Raw genomic sequence first — 21,979 nt, forward strand, 5'->3', positions numbered from 1 at the left:
CAAAAGAGAGCGAAAGCTTTCCAGCTGTTTAACCTCAAGTTTAAAATATCTTTTGAAATTCTATTAATGTATAAAAAGTTATTTCTGTCTGTTCTGGATACTGCTGTATTTGAAAACCTTAGGTGACTAACGTGAGTGTTTAATGAATCTCTAATCACGTCAGCTTTTTTTTTTAGGGTCTCACATGTTAGCATTGTTGAAAGATGAAAGAGACAGCTAATTATAACTGTATTTTTCAGGTAAACAAAACATAAAACCAGCAGCAGCTATAACTCCTGTAACTCTAGACAGCCTTACCAGAGAGGGTGCATTACTGGACCTGTTGGTCACACAAATGAGCTAATTGGAGGCAGTCTAGGCTGCATTGATCGTGCACTAGTGGAGTTCACAGTACTGAAGGATATGACTCAGGCATAGTCAGGTTTACATGCAAAGGCTGCCCAGAATGCATCATCCTAGTTTCAGCTGGGATAGATAATTTTCTTCCTAGTAGCTGGTGCAGTGCTGCGTTTTGGCTTTAGCCTGAGAACAATGCAGACTGGGGGATGAAGGATTGAGAGGAGTCCTGAGGAGAAGGATTTGGGATTACTGAACATGAGCCACCAGCGTGCACTTGCAGCCCAGAAAGTCAACTGTATCCTGGGCTGCATCAAAAGAATTGTGACCAGCAGGTCAAGGGAGGTGATTCTGCCCCTCTGCTCTGCTCTGGTGAGACCCTGCCTGCAGTACTGCATTCAGCTCAGGAAACAAATGGACCTGTTGCAGCAGGTCCGGAAGTGGGCCACTAAAAATGACCAGAAGGATGGAAAACCTCACCTATGAACACAGGCTGAGAGAGTTGGGGTTGTTTAACTTGGAGAAGAGAAGGCTCCAGAGATACCTTATTGTGACCTTTCAGTATTTAAAGGGAGCTTATAGAAAAATGGGGACAGAGTTTTCAGTAGGTCCAGTAGCAACAGTAGGTCCAGTAGTCCAGTAGGACAAGGGGTGATGGTTCTAAACTAAAAGAGCATGGATTCAAACTAGGTATAAGGAAGAAAATTTTCACGATGAGGGTGGTGAAACACTGAAACAGGTTTCCCAGAGAGGTGGTAGATACCCCAGCCCTGGAAACATTCAAGGTTGCCTTTTCTAACATTTACATTTGACTTCAGTTTATATTTCCACTCCTGTCCAAAGTCATTCCTAATTTATAAATTGGGAAGTAGACGGTGAACCAGCTTGCTCTTCCTTAGGCATAATATGGAATGGTATGAAATCCTAAGCCTTGTGCAAGTAAAAGATGATAGCACGCACCCTCAATTTTTTTAAAGGAGCATCAGATTATCTCATTTTAATATTCAGTGAGATAACTTACAGAGTGTTAGAAGTGGCCTCTGAAAACAGGGAAAGAGCTTTCTACAAGAAACAGACAAGTGAGCAGTGTGTTTGGCTCCTGAGATTATTGCATGAGGCACGTTACTTGAGGTATGGCTTCAAAGCACACCCAAATAGAAATACTACAAAAGTCTGGGTACTGGACATACAGTTTCCTAGTAGGCTGATACAGCAAATTCACAGGTTGCATTAGGCTATGCAGAATGCTATGGTTTGGGGTGGGGTTTTTTGTTCCAGACACTGAAAAAGGTGGATGTATCAGGACCAGATACTGAGAGTGAAGATCCATAAGATTTTAATTGTGCTAGAGCATCTCAAACATAGCATATCTCAGCTTAAAAAAGTTGCACTGAAGAATTAAATTGGTAGATTAAAAAGGTAAGAAGCATAGTCAGTATACATACTGGAAACTTCCTTAACAACTGTAGTTTACCTGAAAAGCAGTACGAGGCAAGCTTAATATCTTGTCTCCTGAAGTTTCCCTGTTTACAAAACAAATTAACAGACTTAACAGACATCACAACAGTCTGTGAATTTCTTATGTGTCTGACTGACAAATTCAGGCACAGAAACAACTGATATGCCATAAAAAATTTATACACATATATAGTAGCTGACTTCACAAATTAGGGACTTCAATTCAAAATGGGTATTTGGTGACACTGTATGGGTTTGTTTAATAACATATTCAACCACTACCACTTCTGGGTAGCAGCTACAGTCATGTGTTATATGATCAATCTTGTTGAGATTTCTCCCCCTAAAATTGCTCATCTTGTAATATTTTGTATCTATCTATTTAAAAAAAAAAAAACCTACAACAACAACAACAAAAAAACCCAACAACAAATAAAACCCAAAACTGAACTCTTTTCCTAGGAAAGCAAACAACTAAATAATCACATGAACTAAAAGCTTCAAGACTGCTCTTTTTTTTTTTTTTTTGCCCTTGTCATAAAGAAAATGGAAAGAAAGGGAACAAGGAGGCTGATTACTAACGATGTAATTCAGTCTCTGAGTTCTGATGATCTCATAAACTTTTATGGGTCTGACAAAAATTCTTGACTGAATTACAGGCATGTCATCAACCTCTTTGAATCCATTTTCGTATATGCTATCAGTATATCTTTGGCCATTATTCTATGTACAAAACCAAGGTAAAATTAGACTTTGATCACACCATCTGGGCTGAAGTTTGCCTTTATGTCTTTCAGGTAAGTTTTACATTGGAGAATACTGTTGCTATTCTTATGTATATCTGTAGCCTTCCCAGAAGAAACTTTTAGGGACTTGAACGTCAAATAAATATTGAACTTCCTAAAAGATGATAAACAGGAACCTCTATCTTATTTTGTGTGTAGGTTGCCAACTCTTCCTAATGTTGTAGAGGGAACTCACTCACATACCAGGTCAGAGCTTGCACATCCTTGCTCTCTTACAGTCTCCAGTTCTCAGTACTCACACCACAGAAGACAATGATGACCAACCCATATGAACATTCCACGGGATTAACAGCAGTTAGCCACAGTTGTATGAGGTAACATTTGACCTAAACATTCTAATTTGGGATCATAAATACCTGTATTGGATGCCCATAGCAAGGTGTTGGCAGAATAGAGGCTGCAGGGCAGTCTCTGTGGAAGATACCAGGGGCTGCCCCAAGCTGAACAGAGACAGTTCAAGCTGGCTTCAATGGACCCACCACAGGACAAAGCTGAGCTCCTCAGCTAAGCGTGTAATGTCACTCTAAAAACATATTTATAGAAAGGGAAAAAAAGGCAACGAAAGGGAGAGAGAATAAAAATGAGAAAGCGCAGAGGGAATACTAAAGTCAGAGCCAGAGGAGGTGGTCCATGGTAAAGACGTCCAGATGAGAGCTCATGGAAGACCCACAGCTGCTGCAGATGGATATTCCTGAAGAAAGTGCAGCCCATGGAGACCCCACACTGAAGAAGACAAAAAGTGTGAGGAGGAAGGAAACCACTGTGCACTAACTATAACTCCCCCCACCTCTCTGCACTGTTCAGGTCTGGGAGGGGAATCTGAAGGAGTAACACTGAAAGAAAAAGATGTTTTAATGTCTTTGTTTCTCACTACCTATATACATATTGGCAAATATTAAATTAATCTTCACCAAGAACAATCTGTCTTGCCCACCACAGTAAATGGTAAATAAACTTGACCTGTGAGCTTTTTATCCTATTTTCTCCTGATGTCATGCTGAAGAGGGGGAAGAAGTGAGCAGCTGGGTGGGCATTTTGTCTATTAGCCAAGGCTAGTCAATCACAACACTTCACAGTGTCTTTTTGGTTTCCTTTTTTAGATTTTCCAGACTAATTCAATATTTTAATTCATTAGTTACCTGTCAGTGACTACCACCTTTGCCCATCCGAGATTCAAACATCAGACACCTATTACTTCAGTAACGTTAATGATCCGATTGGTCTGAATAACATCAACCATATTGAGTACACCAAAGGCCAAACACTTTGCAGCATTTTAATCATTTGGCAAAAGTGTTCTCTTAATTGTATGTTCAGCTTCCAAAGCTGCCTTGAAATATTGATTCTGGTTAACTAATTTTATGAACTAAATCAGAAGAGTTTGTGTAGCCCATCCTCCAGGTCACTTCAAGTATAAATTAAGCGCCAGACTCCAGAGAAACAAGGAAACACAATAGAAAATGCCAATATTTTTCTTCTTGACCTTTCAGACCATGATGACATGACGTGGCTTCCAGTTTTTGCTGTTATATAACATTCGTGCAGCTCTTAATTTTTTTCCATAGCTTGTAAAGGAGCCATGATCCAGGAGTCTACTCTCAGTTCTAGTGGATTTCAATCCCGTTGAAGAAGAGACCATCAGAAAGGAACAATGTTTTTGAGCTTTCCATGGAAAAGACTGGTCCCTTAGGACTCAGCCCTGGAGAGATTTCCATGCACAGACAGGTTTACATGCAAAGGCTGCCCATAATGCATTGTCCTGGTTTCAGCTGGGATAGAGTTAATTTTCTTCCTAGTAGCTGGTACAGTGCTGTGTTTTGGCTTTAGTCTGAGAACAGTGCTGATAACACACTGATGTTTTAGTTGTTGATCACTAGCTGCTACCCTGATCAAGGATTTTTCAGTCTCATGCTCTGCCAGTGAGGAGGAGCACAAGAAGCTGGGAGGAAGCAGAGACAGCACACCTGACCCAAACTAGCCAAAGAGGTATTCCATACCACAGCACATTATGGACAGTATATAAACTAGGGAGAGTCACCTAGAAGGCCCAGATCGCTGCTCGGGTTGGGCTGGGTATCAGTCAGCAGGTGGTGAACAATTGTATCGTGCATCACTGCTAGTTTGGTTTTTTTCCTTTCCTCGTTTAGTTTTATATTCTCTCTCCTTGTTATTTCCCTTATCATTAGTAATAGGAGGAGTAGTAGTAGTAGTATATTGTACTTTAGTTATTAAACTGTTCTTATCTCAACCTACAAGTTTTACATTCTTTCTATTCTCCTCCCCATCCCACCTGGGGAAGGCAGGGGGTGAGCGAGCGGCTGCATGGTTCTGAGTTACCAGCTGGGCTTAAACCACGACATGCATAGACATGGCTAAGCTTGTGCATTACAAGGCATTTAGAAGCAACTATGAAAATACTCATTGATCTTAACATTCCAATGACTGGGGTTAAATTCACCATTCTAGTCCACAGGATTGAATATATTCACTTTTCCTAGATGCTTATATTTAATTCCTTTGCCTGTTCAGGATAGATGTTTTTCTGATTCTATTACAGTTCCTTTCACCAGTTAAGTTTCACCTGGCTTGTTCCCTACCTTTGTTGTCTGAAGTAAGAGGAGAGAAAGGAGAAAGAAGACTGGCACTATTAGTGCTGTTGCTAGCATTTCTGTGCAGTGTCCGCTTATGAGGTGAAGTTAATGTTCACCCTTTGTTTCTATTTCCCTCACATCATTTCTAGCAATAATTTTCACATAAACTACCTTACAGTGAAAAGTCAGAAGGGAAAGTTAATTACTCTTTGCATGTCCCTAGAACAGAACATAAATATAGCCAAACTGGATCTCACGTAAGTTTAATCTACTTCAACATTGCCTGTAATCACCAGCAACAGATGGTTAGAGAAAAAGTAGGAATTGGTAAAGAAAAACCTGACACTTTTTCCTAAAAAGTTCCCCCCACTCATCCTCCAAGAATCATGATATTAAGACCCTGAGAAATATGGATGACATCTGAAACTGTAGTTATGTACCAGCCAATGGTTTCATTTCTCTATGAACAATAACTCTCAGAGCTGCTATGGCAAGGAGCAGTTATGCATCCAAGACAAAAAACAATGTTGGTGCATGCCTGGGAGTCTTTTTCTCAGTCTTTATTATATATTCATATCATGTCTCACATGTAGTATCCTTTTCAGACAGATAGTTATGCTGATCGTAACATACAGTGTTGTTTATAGAACTCTCCATACTTTTTTTAAAGGAAAACAGACAGTGGGAACAAATGAAGGTTAGTACTTGAATTTGACTGTCAAGATGCACTGCATTTTCACAGAAGATAGTTATTTGCAGCCTTATTCTTATCGCCATTGACCAAATCCCCTTTGGGATCATGTCCTCCTTCATATATCAGAATAAATACAAGCAAAATTTAGCCTTTGAAAACGAATATAAAAAAGCTTGGTCCTATTTAACTGCTGCTAAGACATTTTCGGTGATACTACAGCTAAAATATTATTGCTAAAAACTTCAAGGAATGTGATTTAATCTGGTAAGAAAAGATTTTAAGGCTGTGGTAAAATACCTTATAAGCCAAATAAAAAATTGAAGAAGCATAGTTTATTGTCTTACTTCAAATGGGAGCTCTGTTATTTCCATATTTCCAGACAAATCCAGTTTTTCTAGATTCTCACAGTCACCCAGTTCTGGAGGAACTGACTTCAAATTATTGAAACTCACATTGAGCACTCTGAGATTTTTTAAATAGCCTGTGAGGGAAAAATAATAAAATCAGGATATTTAAATAAATAATAAGTAAAAATAAAGAGAATAAGGGAAAATTAAAACTAAAAGGCATACTCAGTCTAGTAAAGGAAAAAAAAAAAAAAAAAAAACCAAAAACCAAACTTCCCTATTTTGGTGATGAGTAAGAGATGAATAAATATTTTCTGCCATGGTTACCAATACTAAAAGCAGCAATACTGCTGTGTTACACTCACATGCACTTCCCTTAATCTGAAATGGTTTTGGCAAGCTTTTAAAAGAAGGCAGCAAAAACTTGCAAAGATCTTGATTCTACCAGGGATAAGATACCTATTGACCACAGTTGAAGCTAGAGAAGTTGGCTTTTGGTTTGGTTACTTTAGAAAACCAGCTAACTGAAAGTATCTTAGTATTTTTCATAGAACCTCTTAATTTTGAACAATTTCTCATACTAAACTTACCATATAAAGCATTCTCTCTCTTATGAAGCACTGCATACTTTTGATTATAAAAAAATAATGGATATGTGCATTTGTTTCATTATATTCTTCATTGCAAGTTATCGTTCTTGTTGGATTAATCTTAAGGCCCTTATAATATTCTAGGTTACATTTAGTCACATTGTACATTCTGTTTCTTAGATTTATAGCATGACAAAAACAACTTTAGAAACATCATTAAAATTCAAAATGTATTATACTGAAAAAGTGCACATTATACTGTGGCATAGTCAAAGAGGAAGAAAGTAAGGAATTTGAATATATCAGATAGATGATATGTTAGCAAAGGGATCCTTAAATACATACATAACAAAATGAGAACATTCTACATTTTATGGACAGTTCTGTTGTTGTATTCCATGGGTGATCATAGAATCACATACTCACAAAAAGGTCTTAGTGGGAAGGGACTTTCAAAAGATCACCTAATGTGCAACCTGACTGAACACTTCCCGTGATGAGGCATCCACAACTTCCTTGGGAAACCTCACCACTCTCATCGTAAAACATTTCTTCCTCTAGTCCAATCTAAGTCTACCTTATCTCAGTTTAAAACCATTGTCCCTTGTCCTGTCACTCCAGGTCCTGGTATAAAAAGTCTTTCCCCACCTTTCACATAAGTCTGCTTATGTACTGAAAAGCAGCAATAAGGTCTTCCTGGAGCCTTCTCTTCTCCAGGCTTAACAACCCCAATTCTCTCAGCCTTTCTCCACAGGAGAGGTTTTCCACCCCTTTGACCATTCTCATGGCCCTCCTCCGGACCACTCTAGCAGGCCCATGTCTTTCTTGTACTGGGGACCCCAGAACTGGATGCAGTACTTCACATGGTGTCTCACAAGTGTGGAGAATCGCTTCCTCCAGCCTGCTGGCCACACTTCTTTTTTTGCAGCCCAGGATACAGTTGGTTTTCTTGTGCTTCAGGAGGACATTGTCAGCTCATATCCAACTTCTCAACCGCCTCTATCCTCAAGTCCCTCCTTGCGGAGCTGCTTTCAATCCATTCATCCTCCAGCCTGTATTGTTATTGAAAATTGCCCCAACTGAGGAGCAGGATTTTGCACTTGGCCTTCTTGACTTTCAGGAGATTTACATGCGCCCATTCCTCAAGCCTGTCAATGTTCTCCCACATGACATCCCTTCACTCAATCATATCAACTGCACAACTCAGCTTGGTATCATCTGCAGTTTTCACCTCTAATCAGTGATATTCCTGCAATATTCCTCTCTAACCAGTGATTCACAAGCAAAAGCAGCAGTAAGAAACTTAAATGCAATTCAGCAACTGGAAATCAGGACAGAACACCATCTTGTGTCAATAGGTTCTCAGAGCAGACTATGTGTTGGTAAACCAAGACAGAACATACACAAGATCCACAGTTTTATATTATATCAGTCTTCTATTTATAATCAAATTTTTAAAAATAATCTGTTGTTTCATGGCTCTTGGATGATGCTGGAGAAGATCTCTCTACAGTATGTCTCAAATGCTCAAAACAGTGTCACAATAGTGATCCTATCCTTAAGACACTAACACCTTAGTTAAATTCTCCCCAAAGCAAAACTTGGTTTACTTTTCACAGTGTGTGGAAAGAAAGAGGACAGATGGTGTTTCCACAGGAAAAGAGAGTGAAGAAACAGGGAATTGAAAGCCGCACTTTTTTTCCCTGTGAAATTACTATTGTCAGACAGAGAGACACACATTTTGATGACCAATAGTAGCAGCCACAAAATCACATTTTACAGAGTTTTCCTTGGACACGACACTGTCATCAAATGATGGTCGGACCACCCAAATCTTTCTTGCAGGTGACAGACAAGCCTTATATGGTAAGAACTCTGTTATATTAAACTCTGCAGGTTGCAACAGATAAAAATACAAAAGCTTCCACTCAGCTTCTTCCAGTTTTAGCTCTGCCAGAAACAGAAACTGAGGTGGTATTTCAAAATTCAGTTGTCCTTTTAGAAAGGTAACTTTGTCTTTCCTATTCATTGTGAGGTACTCTTTTAGTTAAAATAGCAGAAGCAAAATTCTCTGTGAGACTAAAACAGGCATTGTTTTGCCAGTCCATTACTATCCCACAAGACAGGGGCTGTGAGAGAGTAATAGAAGCAACTTAATTATGTAATTGTGTGAACCACCCTATTTCCAGATTTTTAAGCATGTAAAAATAATAGAAGTTTAGCCTACCCATTATGAAGTCTCACCAGGTTTAGTATCATGATGTAGACAGATGAAGGAATTACATCATATGATAAGTAGCATAAACAACAACTTACCACCTCATTGCAACAAAATAATCACTGAAGCAAAAATGTCTTTAAATAAAATAGAGAACCAAAGAATTACAAATTTATTCCTCATCCAGTTAATCTCTTAGTGAAGGAGAGCAAATCCCATTGGAACATAAAAAAACGATCACTTACTCATTAGCACTGGAATGTTCTTACTTTTCCTCTTGCAATAGGATATTGTACTGGGCCTGTCTGGAATGGAGTTAATTTTCTTCATAGCAGCCCATATGGTGCTATATTCTGGATTTGTGATCAAACAGTGGGGATAAATCACCAATGATTTTGCTATTGCTGAACAGTGCTTACACAGCTTGAAGGCTCCCTCTTGTTTCTGCCCCAGGGGTTGGCAAGTTGCTGAATAGGGACAGGGCCAAGATACTGGACCTGAATTGAACAAAGGAATACTATAGCATATAACATCACGTTCAGCAGTAAAAGCCAGGGCAGGGTAGGTATAATGAGTAGTTTTCCAAGGTGGCTATTGCGCAGAGACTAGCTGGGCATTGGTCAGCTGGTAGCGAGTGGTTGCTTTTGCATCACTTGTTTGTTTGTTTGTTTGCTCATTTGTTTTACTTCACTTGTTAAACTGTCTTCATCCTGACACACAAGTTTTCTCATTTTTGCCCTTCCAATTATCTCCCCATCCTGCTGCGGAGACTGAATAAGCAGCTGCAGGGAGCTGAGCAAGCTGCATGAGATGTCTTAGCTGCCTATGAGTGTTAACCCACAACAGGTGTATTTCTGACTTTTCAGTTACTGAAATTTCTATTTCTCAGTTCCATTAGTAGCTGCAGAACTAATGTAGACTAGGCATCTAGTGTCACCAACACCCTACTCATCCTCTTACCTAACTAACTCGGCTCCATGCATAACTGGGAGACATGAAGCAGAATTACTTACAAAAAAAGAATCACAAAAATTTAACAGCCTTTCTGGGCAGAGTGGTGGAGACAAGCACAGCTTCCCTTTGTGACTTTCCAGCCTTCTGAAGCCACGGATTTTCATGCTTTTTTTCTCATTTCACAGTTTCTAACATGTGTGTCAATGTTCACAGTATGGTTTGCCCCAGCTTGCAGGTATGAGAAAGCAAGTAAGTAGAAGATGCATCACATTTTTTCTTGTTATATATAATCTCTCTCTAATCCAACATCTTGGATGGAATCTGCAATCAATTGCCAGTAATTGTTGTGGCTAAGATTATGAAAATTACTGGAAAAAGCTGTGAGTTTTACAACTGAATTTAATTCTGATAACAATCTCAGGACAACATAGTCAAGTTCATTAAGATCTGCAGAGAACAATCTCTTGCAATTCTGTGTAATGGCTGTTTTTCCACCTCTGAGCTCTCTGGTGGATTAAGTTACGCCACTCTCCCTCTAGGACCATTAGACATATACAGGATTCGCCAAGACCTCCTGCATAAAACCTTCACACCACCACTTCACATAACCCCATTTTTTTATTTGTCACATTCTGTCTTAAAAATAGCTTGGTTTTTTACATCCACTGCTTTTATGAAAAAATAAAGTTCCAGAATTTCATCTTTTTCATGATTTGGAATGGTCTTTGGAATGCCAGTCTAAATTTATTTGTAGAAGTTTTTTATAATCAGTAAGTCATTTACCAATTTTATATTTAAATAGCCCTTTTCTTTCCTTGGTTTTCATAGGTAGCAGACATATCAGAATTTACATTACTAGCCTGAATAGCCAATTCTAATCTTTTTTCACAAAAGAGAAATTGCCTCCTCGAATGGTCCTAATAGACTTTTTTTGCCTCTGTTCCCATCTGAAATAACTTTTCTTGAATCTAGGTGACAACAACTTTATGTATGTATCATACTGCATTGTCCATCAGTGACTGTTAGATTAGGAGTTTTGTTTCGTTAATTATTTGCATTCAATGAGCTCATGATTTGCTACACAAATTCTTAGCTCCTGAGTACATGATCTTGAATTCTGCAATCACGAATTTAATCTATCTACTTTTTTGGAGGCCCACTTGCTCATCCAGCTTTCCTCCTGTTTGTACAGTGACAGTAACACCCAAACTGTGTCAGCAAAAAATTTCAGTAGCCTAGTTCCTCAAAATAATTAAGAAATAAACTCAAGACTAATTCTTGAGAAACTCCACAAGTGATCTTCCTCCCAAATGACAGCTTCTCTTTCCTTTGCTCATTTTTACAACTGTTGCATCAAAGCACATTTTTTTAGATTCAAACATTCGTTTTCCATAGCTCATTGTATCAAATACTTTACGGGTTGCCAAATAAATAAGACCTACCTTTTGAAGCCGAATCGTCTTCTCAAAAGAAGGTAGAAACCAAATGAGTTGGGCACAACTTGCTTTTCTTTTATAAACTTTTAATCTCAACCTAGTTTTCATTCAGCTCCACATCTCCAATTACTCCTTCCTCTAAAAAACTGATTAAAATTCTTTCAAGCAACAACCTACACAGGGATAGAATTAAGTTATATGAATTGCCTGCATGATAATCCAGGTTGCAGGCTAAGATCTTTTACTTTCCCAGACAAATGGAGAAGACTGCCACGCTCCTTTTCCCCTAGACTTGTTAAACAAGGCCACTAGAAAGAGCGCAAATATACAACTATAAGACAACATTCATGACAATTCAAGATTCTGAAATTCACATATCTTGGCTGAAGGAGTGCAAAACTAGGGAGCATCCTGAATTGTATCCTGAAACAACCTTCGAACAACGTAGGTAGTCAGTAAGATTCCAACTATTCTCACCCAGCTCATTTCAATAACAGATAAGGGATTGGTGGAGGTAAAAGGCATGGTAAGGCAGTATGAATGACTTTCGGTACCCTGTAACCTGTATTTAGGGACTTATTTACACTTTCTTAGTGCAGAAGCTCTCCATTCTCTTCTGTATGTATGTGGCCCACTCATCACCATGCTTAATGAGCATACACTACAGCCATTGAGACAGCCTTAGGAAGGAAAAGAGAAAGTGACACTCCCTTCACAGCTACCCAAATGTAAAGAAGGATTTGACCACTATACCTGCCACCTATAGATTCGCATAATACTCAAGCACAACTTCTCAATTACAAGCAGAAATTATAAAATTGTTGCTGCTAAAAGACTGTTGTTAACTATGCTTAATGGCACTGAATTTTCAGTTCCATAAAAAGTGCAAATTAGGGAGTTAAACAGCTAACATCTCTGTGTTTTCCAAGGAGAGGCAGTAAAAGCAGTAATGAAATCCATGGCTTCCTTGGCAGTTTCATGATTAAGAATATTTTAGTTTTAAGTGGGAGCCGCAATGCCACAGTTGCTTAAGATAGTATTTATTCCTAGTTTAAATTTTTAATTCAATATTAAAAAAAAAAAAAAACAGTAATTAAACTCTATAATTCCTGATGGGCAATGCAGCATAGTAATAATGACAATGCAACTTCACCATTTAGACAAGCCTACATTAGTGTTCCTAACAAGGTGTCAGAGGCAAAATGCAGATTATGTCACATAGAGTCTTTATTATCGAAGGATCCCATTCAATACAAATGCAGATCCACTTGTATAAACTAGACTAAAATGCAAAGAAAATCTTTGCCTTGATCTGCAATAATCTGGTGGCAGCTTCATATGGGCCAAGACAAATAGTCTCCTAATCTCAGCCTTCTCTGATGAATTGGTCACATTGCCTTTGAGTTATCTGAAAGGAGACATTGACGTTCAAGCTTACAGGTAACACAACATCAATATATTTGGTTTTTTCCTTCTGCTGAAAGCATCCAAGGAAAGGAGGGATGAAGAGTTCCTGAACAACTTTTGCATAACAAAGCTGCAGAACCCTTTTTTGCCAGTAGGGCTTTTAAATGCTGTAGCACAGTAACCCTGGGCTAGTAAAATTTCATTTTTTAACCAGCCTTCATGTGTTCAAATAATTTAATGTAAACATACTGAGAGAAATTTCAAGTGGCTACTAGGCACAAAAATTAAAAAGGATGAAGCTTGGCTTCCCAGTCAGTGGTCAGAAGAGTATTAGTACACTGTGAGGGTTGGTAAGAAGGTTTTCATGTAGTAAAATAGAGGTGGAAAAATGTGAAGAAATTCTTGTGGGCGGAATGGACCTTCAGGAAGAAAATATAGGGTGATGGTCTGCTGAAAGGGCTGAAACGAAAATTAATGAAAACAAAAATACAATGAGCTGAAATGAAGATATTTTGGCAGATCAGAAATTCTGTAGAAAAGTATGTGACTTCCTTCTTTTCATGTGACCAGATAAACTGAAATATGGATTCTCATCTCCCTGGGGATCCCCAGAAAAGGATTTATCTTCTAAGGGCAAAGTAGAGTATAAGCTCAGTCTCTGAGCTGGAAAACACTTTCTGAGTATCAGAAAGAAACATGGAGTAAACTGTTCAAGAAGGGTAGAACAACAGAGTTGTAGAATCATAAAATGGTTTTGGTTGGAAGGGACCTTAAAGATCATTTAGTTCCAAACCCCCTGCCATGGGCAGGGACACCTTCCACTAGATCAGGTTGACACAGCCGCATCCAACCTGGCCTTGAACACTTCCAGGGATGGGGCATGATCACCTTGGAAACTGAAGAAGCTTCTTCTTGTATAAAACTTTTCCATCATAACCAGAACGGTGTTCACAATCTCTGATATTCCCATTGTGACCCAAGAAAGACAGAGAAATAAATCACAGAGTTTGGTAATACCAATCTGCTCTGTATAGGAGGAATGTGTTCTCGTATTGTTATATATGATGTAGTTCCATAAAGCAATATCAAGGTCACTAGATAGGAATCTTTTGGCAAAACCAATTTACGTAATTAGTAGTTTCCAAGGCAGTGGTTACAGTCTGAGCTCAGTACCAATGACACTATTTAAAACCCTTTCAAGAAATTCAGCTTAACAAAGTACTGGCCTTTGTACGATCCAGTGATGTTGAAATTTGTTAAAGCAGTATGTTTGTATTACATTTTAGTACAACATTCCCACTTTTGAGACTTAAGCAGATGAATAATAAAGATTATTTCCTCTCTAGTTGTTCCAATTAAAAGTACAATTTTGTATTTTTGTGATGCACTAACCAAGGATTAAATTTTGAGGAGCTTTCCAGCTGTTCCAGTATGACAAGCCATCATTTTAGCAGCTAGCCTTAAAGCAACTGGCATCCTCTTAAAAAGAACTTGCAACACAGGTGTTTAATGCTTCCTTTTCAAATGTGTAATATAAACAAATTTTTCCTCAGTTGTATACAATACTGAGCTGTTGGACAGATAATATTCAATACTAAATAAATTGAAAGGGTAAAATATGAATCTGCAACTAGACTCCATTTAAGCTCAGAATATGTATTTTCTTCTTGGAAACCCACACATCAGCACACTGGGAATCTTATTAATAGAGAAAGCTATTTTAGGTATCTAGAAGTCATTTAAAACTCTATTACTGATAGTTTTCCCCTCTGAGTTCTAGGAAATTGGATTAATGGTATGCACAAATGAAATTTACACTGTGAAGTAGGGAGGAGTCCAAAAAATTCCTGTGATTTCTTATTAAAATATGTCTCTAAAGCATAGTTATTTTTCCTCTTATATATTTGGCATACAAAAATGTGAAAGAACGTAATGAGGTACAAGAATTTTATTAACAACTCTTTGAAATGCTTCATGAATAATTTGTGGGACAAAAAATCCTGATGCAGCTTCTCTATCCCATTCCAGCACAAAAGCTTTAGGATCACATGAAAATGCAGTTCACTATTTCCTGTGTGAATATGGGAATATATTCTATTGGATATTTTTCTATTACAGCAATTGCTAATGTACTATCACTAATTGATATATAGCAACTGCACCACAGCTGTGCACTCAGAGCCAGAACTGCAAACTCACCCAGAAGCCATTGCCAAAGAAAATCCCACAGCTACACCCCTGCTCATGATTTTTTTTCTGTTATGCCTGGGAAAACCAGACCTGACAACTCTGAGACAGACAAGAAGTCCATTTTGACTTTTTCTCCATTTTTGTTTACTTGCTACCATGAAAACATTTACCATTCCTAAAAAAGAGTAAAATCAAAAGTATTGTCATCTATCTTCTTATCCAGATTTGATCTGTTCAAGTTCATAGATGGTAATTGCTAAAAGCGCGATTTGAAATGTCTCAGGATGGATTTAAGTCTGTCTTGTCTCCAATCCAGAGTAGAGCATTCCCTTCTAAATCAGGCAAAACAGGAACATGAACTTCAGTTTCTGCTGATATTTTAGTCCAGAGACTGCTGTTGAAGCAATACTTTTTTCCACCAAAAATATTTTTATCATCCTCTCTTCTCTCACAGTTTTAAAGCCCTCTTGTGAGAATCAAAAGTAATCTGAACATGGCTCACCAGTTTAGCTTCCTTTGGATGATTTGTTGACATAAACTTGGCTTCAATTCTGTCTGAAGATTAAAGACTCAACAGCATGCATGTTACTGCCAACTTCAACCATCTGTCATTTACTCTCAAGTACATTTTAGCTGTGATATTTACCTACTTGCTGCTGTTTTGTAAACAGAACGTAAAATGATGAATACCTTAGCACTTAACCTTTCCAGAGCCCTTACCTCTGATTTAGCACCCAGTCCCTAATCCTTGTTTAGATAGAGCTCCCAAACCAAACCCTCATAAATTATTTTCCCTGTGATAATATAGCAGCTACATGACCAAAGTATGAAAAGTTTTATTTTGAAGCAGCATCCAAAAACTTCAAAATATCCAAGACCTTTCATAATAATGTCTTATTAAAATTATTTCCAATACATATTGTATGTATATATACTGTATGTATATATAGTACATGAAATAAAATCATAGCCATTTGCAAGCATACAACATTACTTGTCAACAAAGAGAGCATATACACATTGAGATAAAATTTCTGTGTAATTTATGCCACAACAACAAGGGCAGGTTCATTTCATTACTAATAGGAGGTCAGACTGTCAAGACAGGATATTCCCTAAGACTGAAAATCATTAGGCAATTTTGTCACAACAAGTGTTGTACAGTTCAGTTGTAGCAGTCTTGGAGGGACCCTTTTGTATTATTTCTTTCTGAACTCCATCAGTGAATCTGTGTCTTTGTCTGCATAGGGTAGAATTATTGCTGTGATGTAGAAATATTATATAAATAGCATCTACAGCTAACCAAATTTGTTAATTTGGTTATGCAGTTTCTCAAAATGAAAGGTTTAAATCCAAATTTCTTCAGATGTGTGTTTAGTATGGTCATGCCTGCTCTCATTTGATGTATCTTGAAAAAGAAACTTCTGACCAAGAATTCAGATACTGGTTGGACAGAGAAGAGATTCAGAGCAACCCTGAGGAGAAGAACCTGGGGGTGTTGGTTGATGAGAAACTTAACATGAGCCAGCAGTGTGCGCTTGCAGCCCAGAAAGCCAACTGTATCCTGGGCTGCATCAAAAGAAGCGTGATCAGCAGGTCAAAGGAGGTGATCCTGCCCTTTTACTCTGCTCTCGTGAAATGCCACTTGGAGTACTGCGTGCAGTTCTGGTGTCCTCAACATAAGAAGGACATGGAGCTGTTGGAGCAAGTCCAGAGGAGGGCCACGAGGATGATAAGAGGGCTAGAGCACCTCCCATATGAAGAAGGCTGAGAAAGTTGGAGCTGTTCAGCCTGGAGAAGAGAAGGCTGCATGGAGACCTCATAGCAGCCTTCCAGTATCTGAAGGAGGCTTATAAGGATGCTGGGGAGGGATTCTTCACCAGGGACTGTAGTGTTAGGACAAGGGGTAATGGCTTCAAACTTTAACAGGGGAAGTTCAGGTTAAATATAAGGAAGAAGTTCTTTACTGTGAAGGTGGTGAGGCACTGGAATGGGTTGCCCAAGGATGTTGTGAATGCTCCACCCCTGGCAGTGTTCAAGGCCAGGCTGGATGGAGTCTTGGGTGACATGGTTTAGTGTGTGGTGTCCCTGCCCATGGCAGGGGGGTTGGAACTAGGTGGTTTTAAGATCCTTTCCAACCCTAGCTATTGTACGATCCTACGATTCTATAATTCACTGTTAAGAGGAGGGTGGTGAATGTTATAACATTGTGTCTGAGGTAGGACCTACTGCAAACAGTTGGCTAGTATTCACTGGCCATATTTTATTTACATAAAAAAGTATAACAAAAACATTGAACAGAAGAAAGCAATACCTTGTGTGTAAGCTAGAGAGATGAGCATACCAGAGGGAAAGTGAATAAACAGGAATAACATGAAACTACCATTACCAATCATATAAACACAGCTGAAAGAACAGTGATTGCTACTAGAAACATTTCAAACTTTCTTCCTGGTTTCCTAAGAAAGGCCTGGTATGGCCTCTGCATCACCCTCTACAGAGAATTCATTATGCTGCAATGATCTGGCTTTGTTCCTTTATTCTGGAAGCCCACTTCATAATCACTTTTTGTTGGGGATCATTGTCATTAAGGATGCACAATATTACAAGAAGAAAGAAAAAACATTCTTAGCCTTTACCTGCCCTGATTGTTAAGCAGCAACTCCTTAAAATCTTACTTTTAATAGTTTAGGGTAGCCTCTGGAAGAGAACTTGGTCTTTTCCCCTTCTTACACAGCACCTTCTTACACACCACAAACACAGAAGGTGTTTGTCCATTAAACTCACTGTCCCATCTGAGCTCTACGGTCAAAGTGTTGACAAAACAGTTAGTGTTTATTTTATATCCATTATCTCCTGCTTGTGTCTTGTTTATGATTTGTTAGTGTATTTAGCTGCCGGGTTGAAACTACAAAATATATCTTGATGTCAGTTGGAAATTTTCTGTGTAAAACATAATGTTAGTAAATAAATCAAAAGCATGAGTGTTACTCTACTGATAGAGTAGAAAAAGAGTAGAAAAGAGCAGTAAAGTCTAGCACTGACTTTTGTGTTTCTGGATGTTCTTTCTTAGTTAACCCTACGGTAACTATGGAGGTGGAAGTTTTAGTATTGATCTCTTCAAGTTGTCAGCTGTTATTTTACGTAAGAAATCTCAATCATGGGGAAAGCTTAGGACTACTGCATTTAAAAACAAAGGCTGAGGTATTAGTACACCTGGGTGCATGGACTCAAATGCAGGGGCCTCATAGTGGACCCAGCTTTTCAGTTCTTAAAGGTGCCACCAGTTACAGCAACGTTTTTTACTGAACTCCTTATAAAGTTCTAATTCCTTTTTACCATGATCTTGTGTTTCAATTCATCTTGTTTGAGGTTTATAATTCTGTAATACTTCTATTTTTCTTAATTTGTAAGGAACATGAAACACCTGCTCTCAGAAAGAACTCTCCATCTACTGGAATATGACCAATAACTGCCTTATAGTCAGATAATAAAAATGTGCAATTTTTCACCATGTTTGAGCCGTACTACACACATGGTATTGTCTACAATTTGCCAAGTATAATTACAGCCAGAGATCTGTAGAAATTTACGGGGGACTGTTCACTGGAAACAAGACAGAAGACAATTATCAGTGAATGAGAAAGAATATTCACATAAACTCATTTCCCTGTAATATAGTTAAATGGCTAAAGTATAACTAGCTGAATATCTTGAGCCAACTTACCAATTTCCATTGGGAGATGGTTGATTTGATTTTTAGACAATTCCAGTACTCTTAGATCTTGAAATAACGCAATGTAGGCTGGAATGGTTTGTATCAATGTATTGTACACATGCCATTCTTTCAGGTAGATTTGTTCTTTCAGAGAATCTGGAAATTCCTGTAGAGTAAGAACAGGTAAATCAAAAGCATCAAGTTAGAACTTTGTTCTACCATGTTTCTAAATACAGGGGGCAAAAATTCCACAGCCAAATGTCAACACTTTGCCTTAATTATCTTGGTGTAGAACAGTAGTTGGCCTAACCCTCATAGGAGCAGTTTGCGTTTGAAGAGCATTGCAGCTGCCTGTCACCACACTTTCATTTTTCAGCTCCTAATGCAATCTTTTTGCTGTAAAACTGAAACCTATCTGAAGTACTCAATCTGTTTGGTATCTCCCATATTATCTCTTTTCCCAGCTGGAGGACTTTTTTTCAGAACACAATTCAGTGTTTTAATTTACACGAGATGTAGTAAAATGCAACACAGAACAGAAGAATGGATGTATAAAGAATATCTAAATAGGGTGTGGATAAAAAAAAATGTGACTATGTTCTTAATACCTGCCAATGTTTCAAAATTTTTTTGCCAAGGTGGAACATAGTCCAAGGAATAGAAACATTTCGGATAGGATATACACATACCACCTTTTCAAAGTCTTTTTTTCAAATAAGTGACTTAACTTCTAAAGTTATTTCAGCAATGTTTGAAAATTTCTTGCTAAATTTCTTTAGTAAGAATAAAAATAATAAATTTTTAAATCAGTCCACAATTGCAATTAATTCTTGCTTTAGTCAGGCAGAATCTGTTTCTTTAAGATTTCTAGTATTGGTCCAAATACATAGGGAAAAAAAATTGTTTCTGAGTTATTGTCCGAAATCTCCAATGTATAACAGTTACGGAAACTAAAAGTTTTAAAGCCTTTAATTCTTAAAAATTGCTTTAGTTAATTGGTACTCAGTTCAGATGTACACATCTTTCTTTGAATTATGTTATCAAATTCCTTGAACATAAAACAGACAAAAATCAATCCATAAAGTCGAAGGTCAGATCAATTAAACTCCACTTTTTAAAGCAGCACATAATTTACCAGTTTGTCCTGGTTTTTAAATCACTGTACATTGGAAACATCTGAAATAAATAATCTGGGTGAGGTGCTATCACTAATCGAACTCCATAAAAAGAGATGTAAGAGTTTCAGCCTTTAATTCCTTTATAACTTCCAAATCTTTTCCTGTGTATAAAGAATACAACACAGTAGGAATTACTGGGTTTTATATAAAGAACTTTGCCCACTTTTTTTCCTTAGATATTTCACAGATTGCCCAAGACATTATCAAGAGTTAAGCATTTTAATTGGTTTTTTATTAATTCTGAACTTCTGAACTATGAATATCGATACTTAATTCTTAGCTAAATTAAAATATCCAGTTGGTTGTTGCTGCCTCTAATATCAGTTCTGTGTAGATTTCCACATGCAGATGCTTTTCCTGTATACGTAGTTCTACCTTGCTACCTGCCTTTCCATATTTGATATGGATCATTTAATTTCTTGCTTCATTTTATCACTAGGTGTATATTGCATTGTGATCCATCTTCTATATTGGTCATTTTATGGCATTTAAAAAATAAAATGCCTCGGGGTTGGTAATGGGAAATCTCTCCAGCTTTCTGAAATGGGTTTCCGCTCCTCCATCCTCAGTGCCCCAAAATTTTCTGCAGAAAAGTAAAAGAATAAATACCAACTGCAAATTCAATTAGCATTGTCTTTCTCACATGTACAGAATTAAGAACACAGCACATAGGGGATAGCTTTTAGCTGGAGTGTCATAGATGCCACTGTAGGGAAGAACCCTGATTCACAGAGAAAGCAGATGAAGAATAGCCATACTGAAGGGAAAAAAGATGTCTGGGTAACAGATACCATTTGCCACTCTATTTCTCCACATTCCAGGTCTGTCTTTGTCTTTCTAATGACCTGCTGGTTGGTTGCACTTTGTCACAACAGACCATCTCCAGCTCCTTACTGGCAGATAGAGCAGGGAGCAAAAGGGAATGCTTGGCCTGGTGAAGCCAAGAGCTTTGCTGTTTTCCCAGTCTGGAGGGGATATCCCACAAATTTCTCCTTGATATATTGAAAATAGTGCAGCACATGAAGTACTCTCTCAGATTAAGATCAAACCCCTTCACAATTTTAGAAAAATGAAGCCAAAAGAGTTTAGAAGTTCTTTATTATTAATGCAATTAAAAAAAAAAAAAGAATTTTAAATCTTTATTTCTGTATTGAGTAGTTTAAAGCACCAAGATACTCTTGTGCAGCAATTGAAACAAATTCATCCATGACTTCAGAAGAATGGAAGGAGGTTCTATTCTACTGATTGCTCTGACTTACTATATTTTCTTGAGATTTTTTCTTTATAACTTCTAAAAATATTTGCAATTTGCAAATGTAAGTTTACAAATACTTCACTGTAATGTGGGGTTTTTCAGCATTCTCCATCTTACAATACATTTTATTTTTGTTGCTGAAACATAAATTGATGTGATATTTTACTTCATTTACAAACTAGGTAGATAGGCATGGGAACTAAAATTTGCACAAGCTTTACATTTGCTTTACTCTCTGATTCCCTTGTGTTCTTTTATAATCTTCTGCTGCCACACTAAAGCTGGAAGCCTGCTGATTAGTTGTTCCATGAAGACTGACACTTGGAGAATAGCCAGTCTTTTCCCTTTAACAGCAAAACAATACCTCTAACTCCTTTGATTTTCGGGAGAGAAAATAAAAGGAAATAAATAGCAAAGCTACTACCATTGCTAATTATACTGTTTCTAATTAGGACAGAATTTACCTGCTAGACATGAGCCTGAACTAAAACTGTCATCAAAGCTCTGACAATTTCAATTCCGTTTCTTTTCCAGCTCTGTGGTTTTATCTGTCGCAGGCCAAACCAAAACATTGAATCCAAATCTCTCTCATTTTTGAGAAAGTTTGGAGCTAGTTCCAAAACTAGTATGTATCAGGGCCACCTGTATTACATGACTAGATCAGGAATTTTATTCTTTTGGGGGAAAAAAATCTCTGTATATTAAATAAGCACAAGAGACATTTTCTCTGTCCATTCAATGCAGCAAATTTCCTTGACCTTTTGTGTCAAATAAATACCTTACTGTCACTACCAGTGACAA

At 37.8% G+C, this 21,979-nt stretch overlaps 1 protein-coding gene across 1 annotated transcript in view; it reads right to left on the reverse strand.

Moving 5' to 3' along the window:
• LRRC2 (leucine rich repeat containing 2) overlaps positions 1-21,979 on the reverse strand; it is a 55,720-nt gene that overhangs the window by 16,527 nt on the left and 17,214 nt on the right. Inside the window, exons 3-4 of the mRNA XM_030469766.1 lie at positions 18,755-18,911; positions 6,230-6,366 (exon numbers count right to left, since the gene is read on the reverse strand). Coding sequence (XP_030325626.1) covers positions 6,230-6,366; positions 18,755-18,911 — 294 coding nt within the window. The remainder of the gene's footprint in view (positions 1-6,229; positions 6,367-18,754; positions 18,912-21,979) is intronic.

This window comes from Strigops habroptila, chromosome Z, assembly GCF_004027225.2.
Source record: "Strigops habroptila isolate Jane chromosome Z, bStrHab1.2.pri, whole genome shotgun sequence".
Lineage (NCBI taxonomy): Eukaryota > Metazoa > Chordata > Aves > Psittaciformes > Psittacidae > Strigops > Strigops habroptila.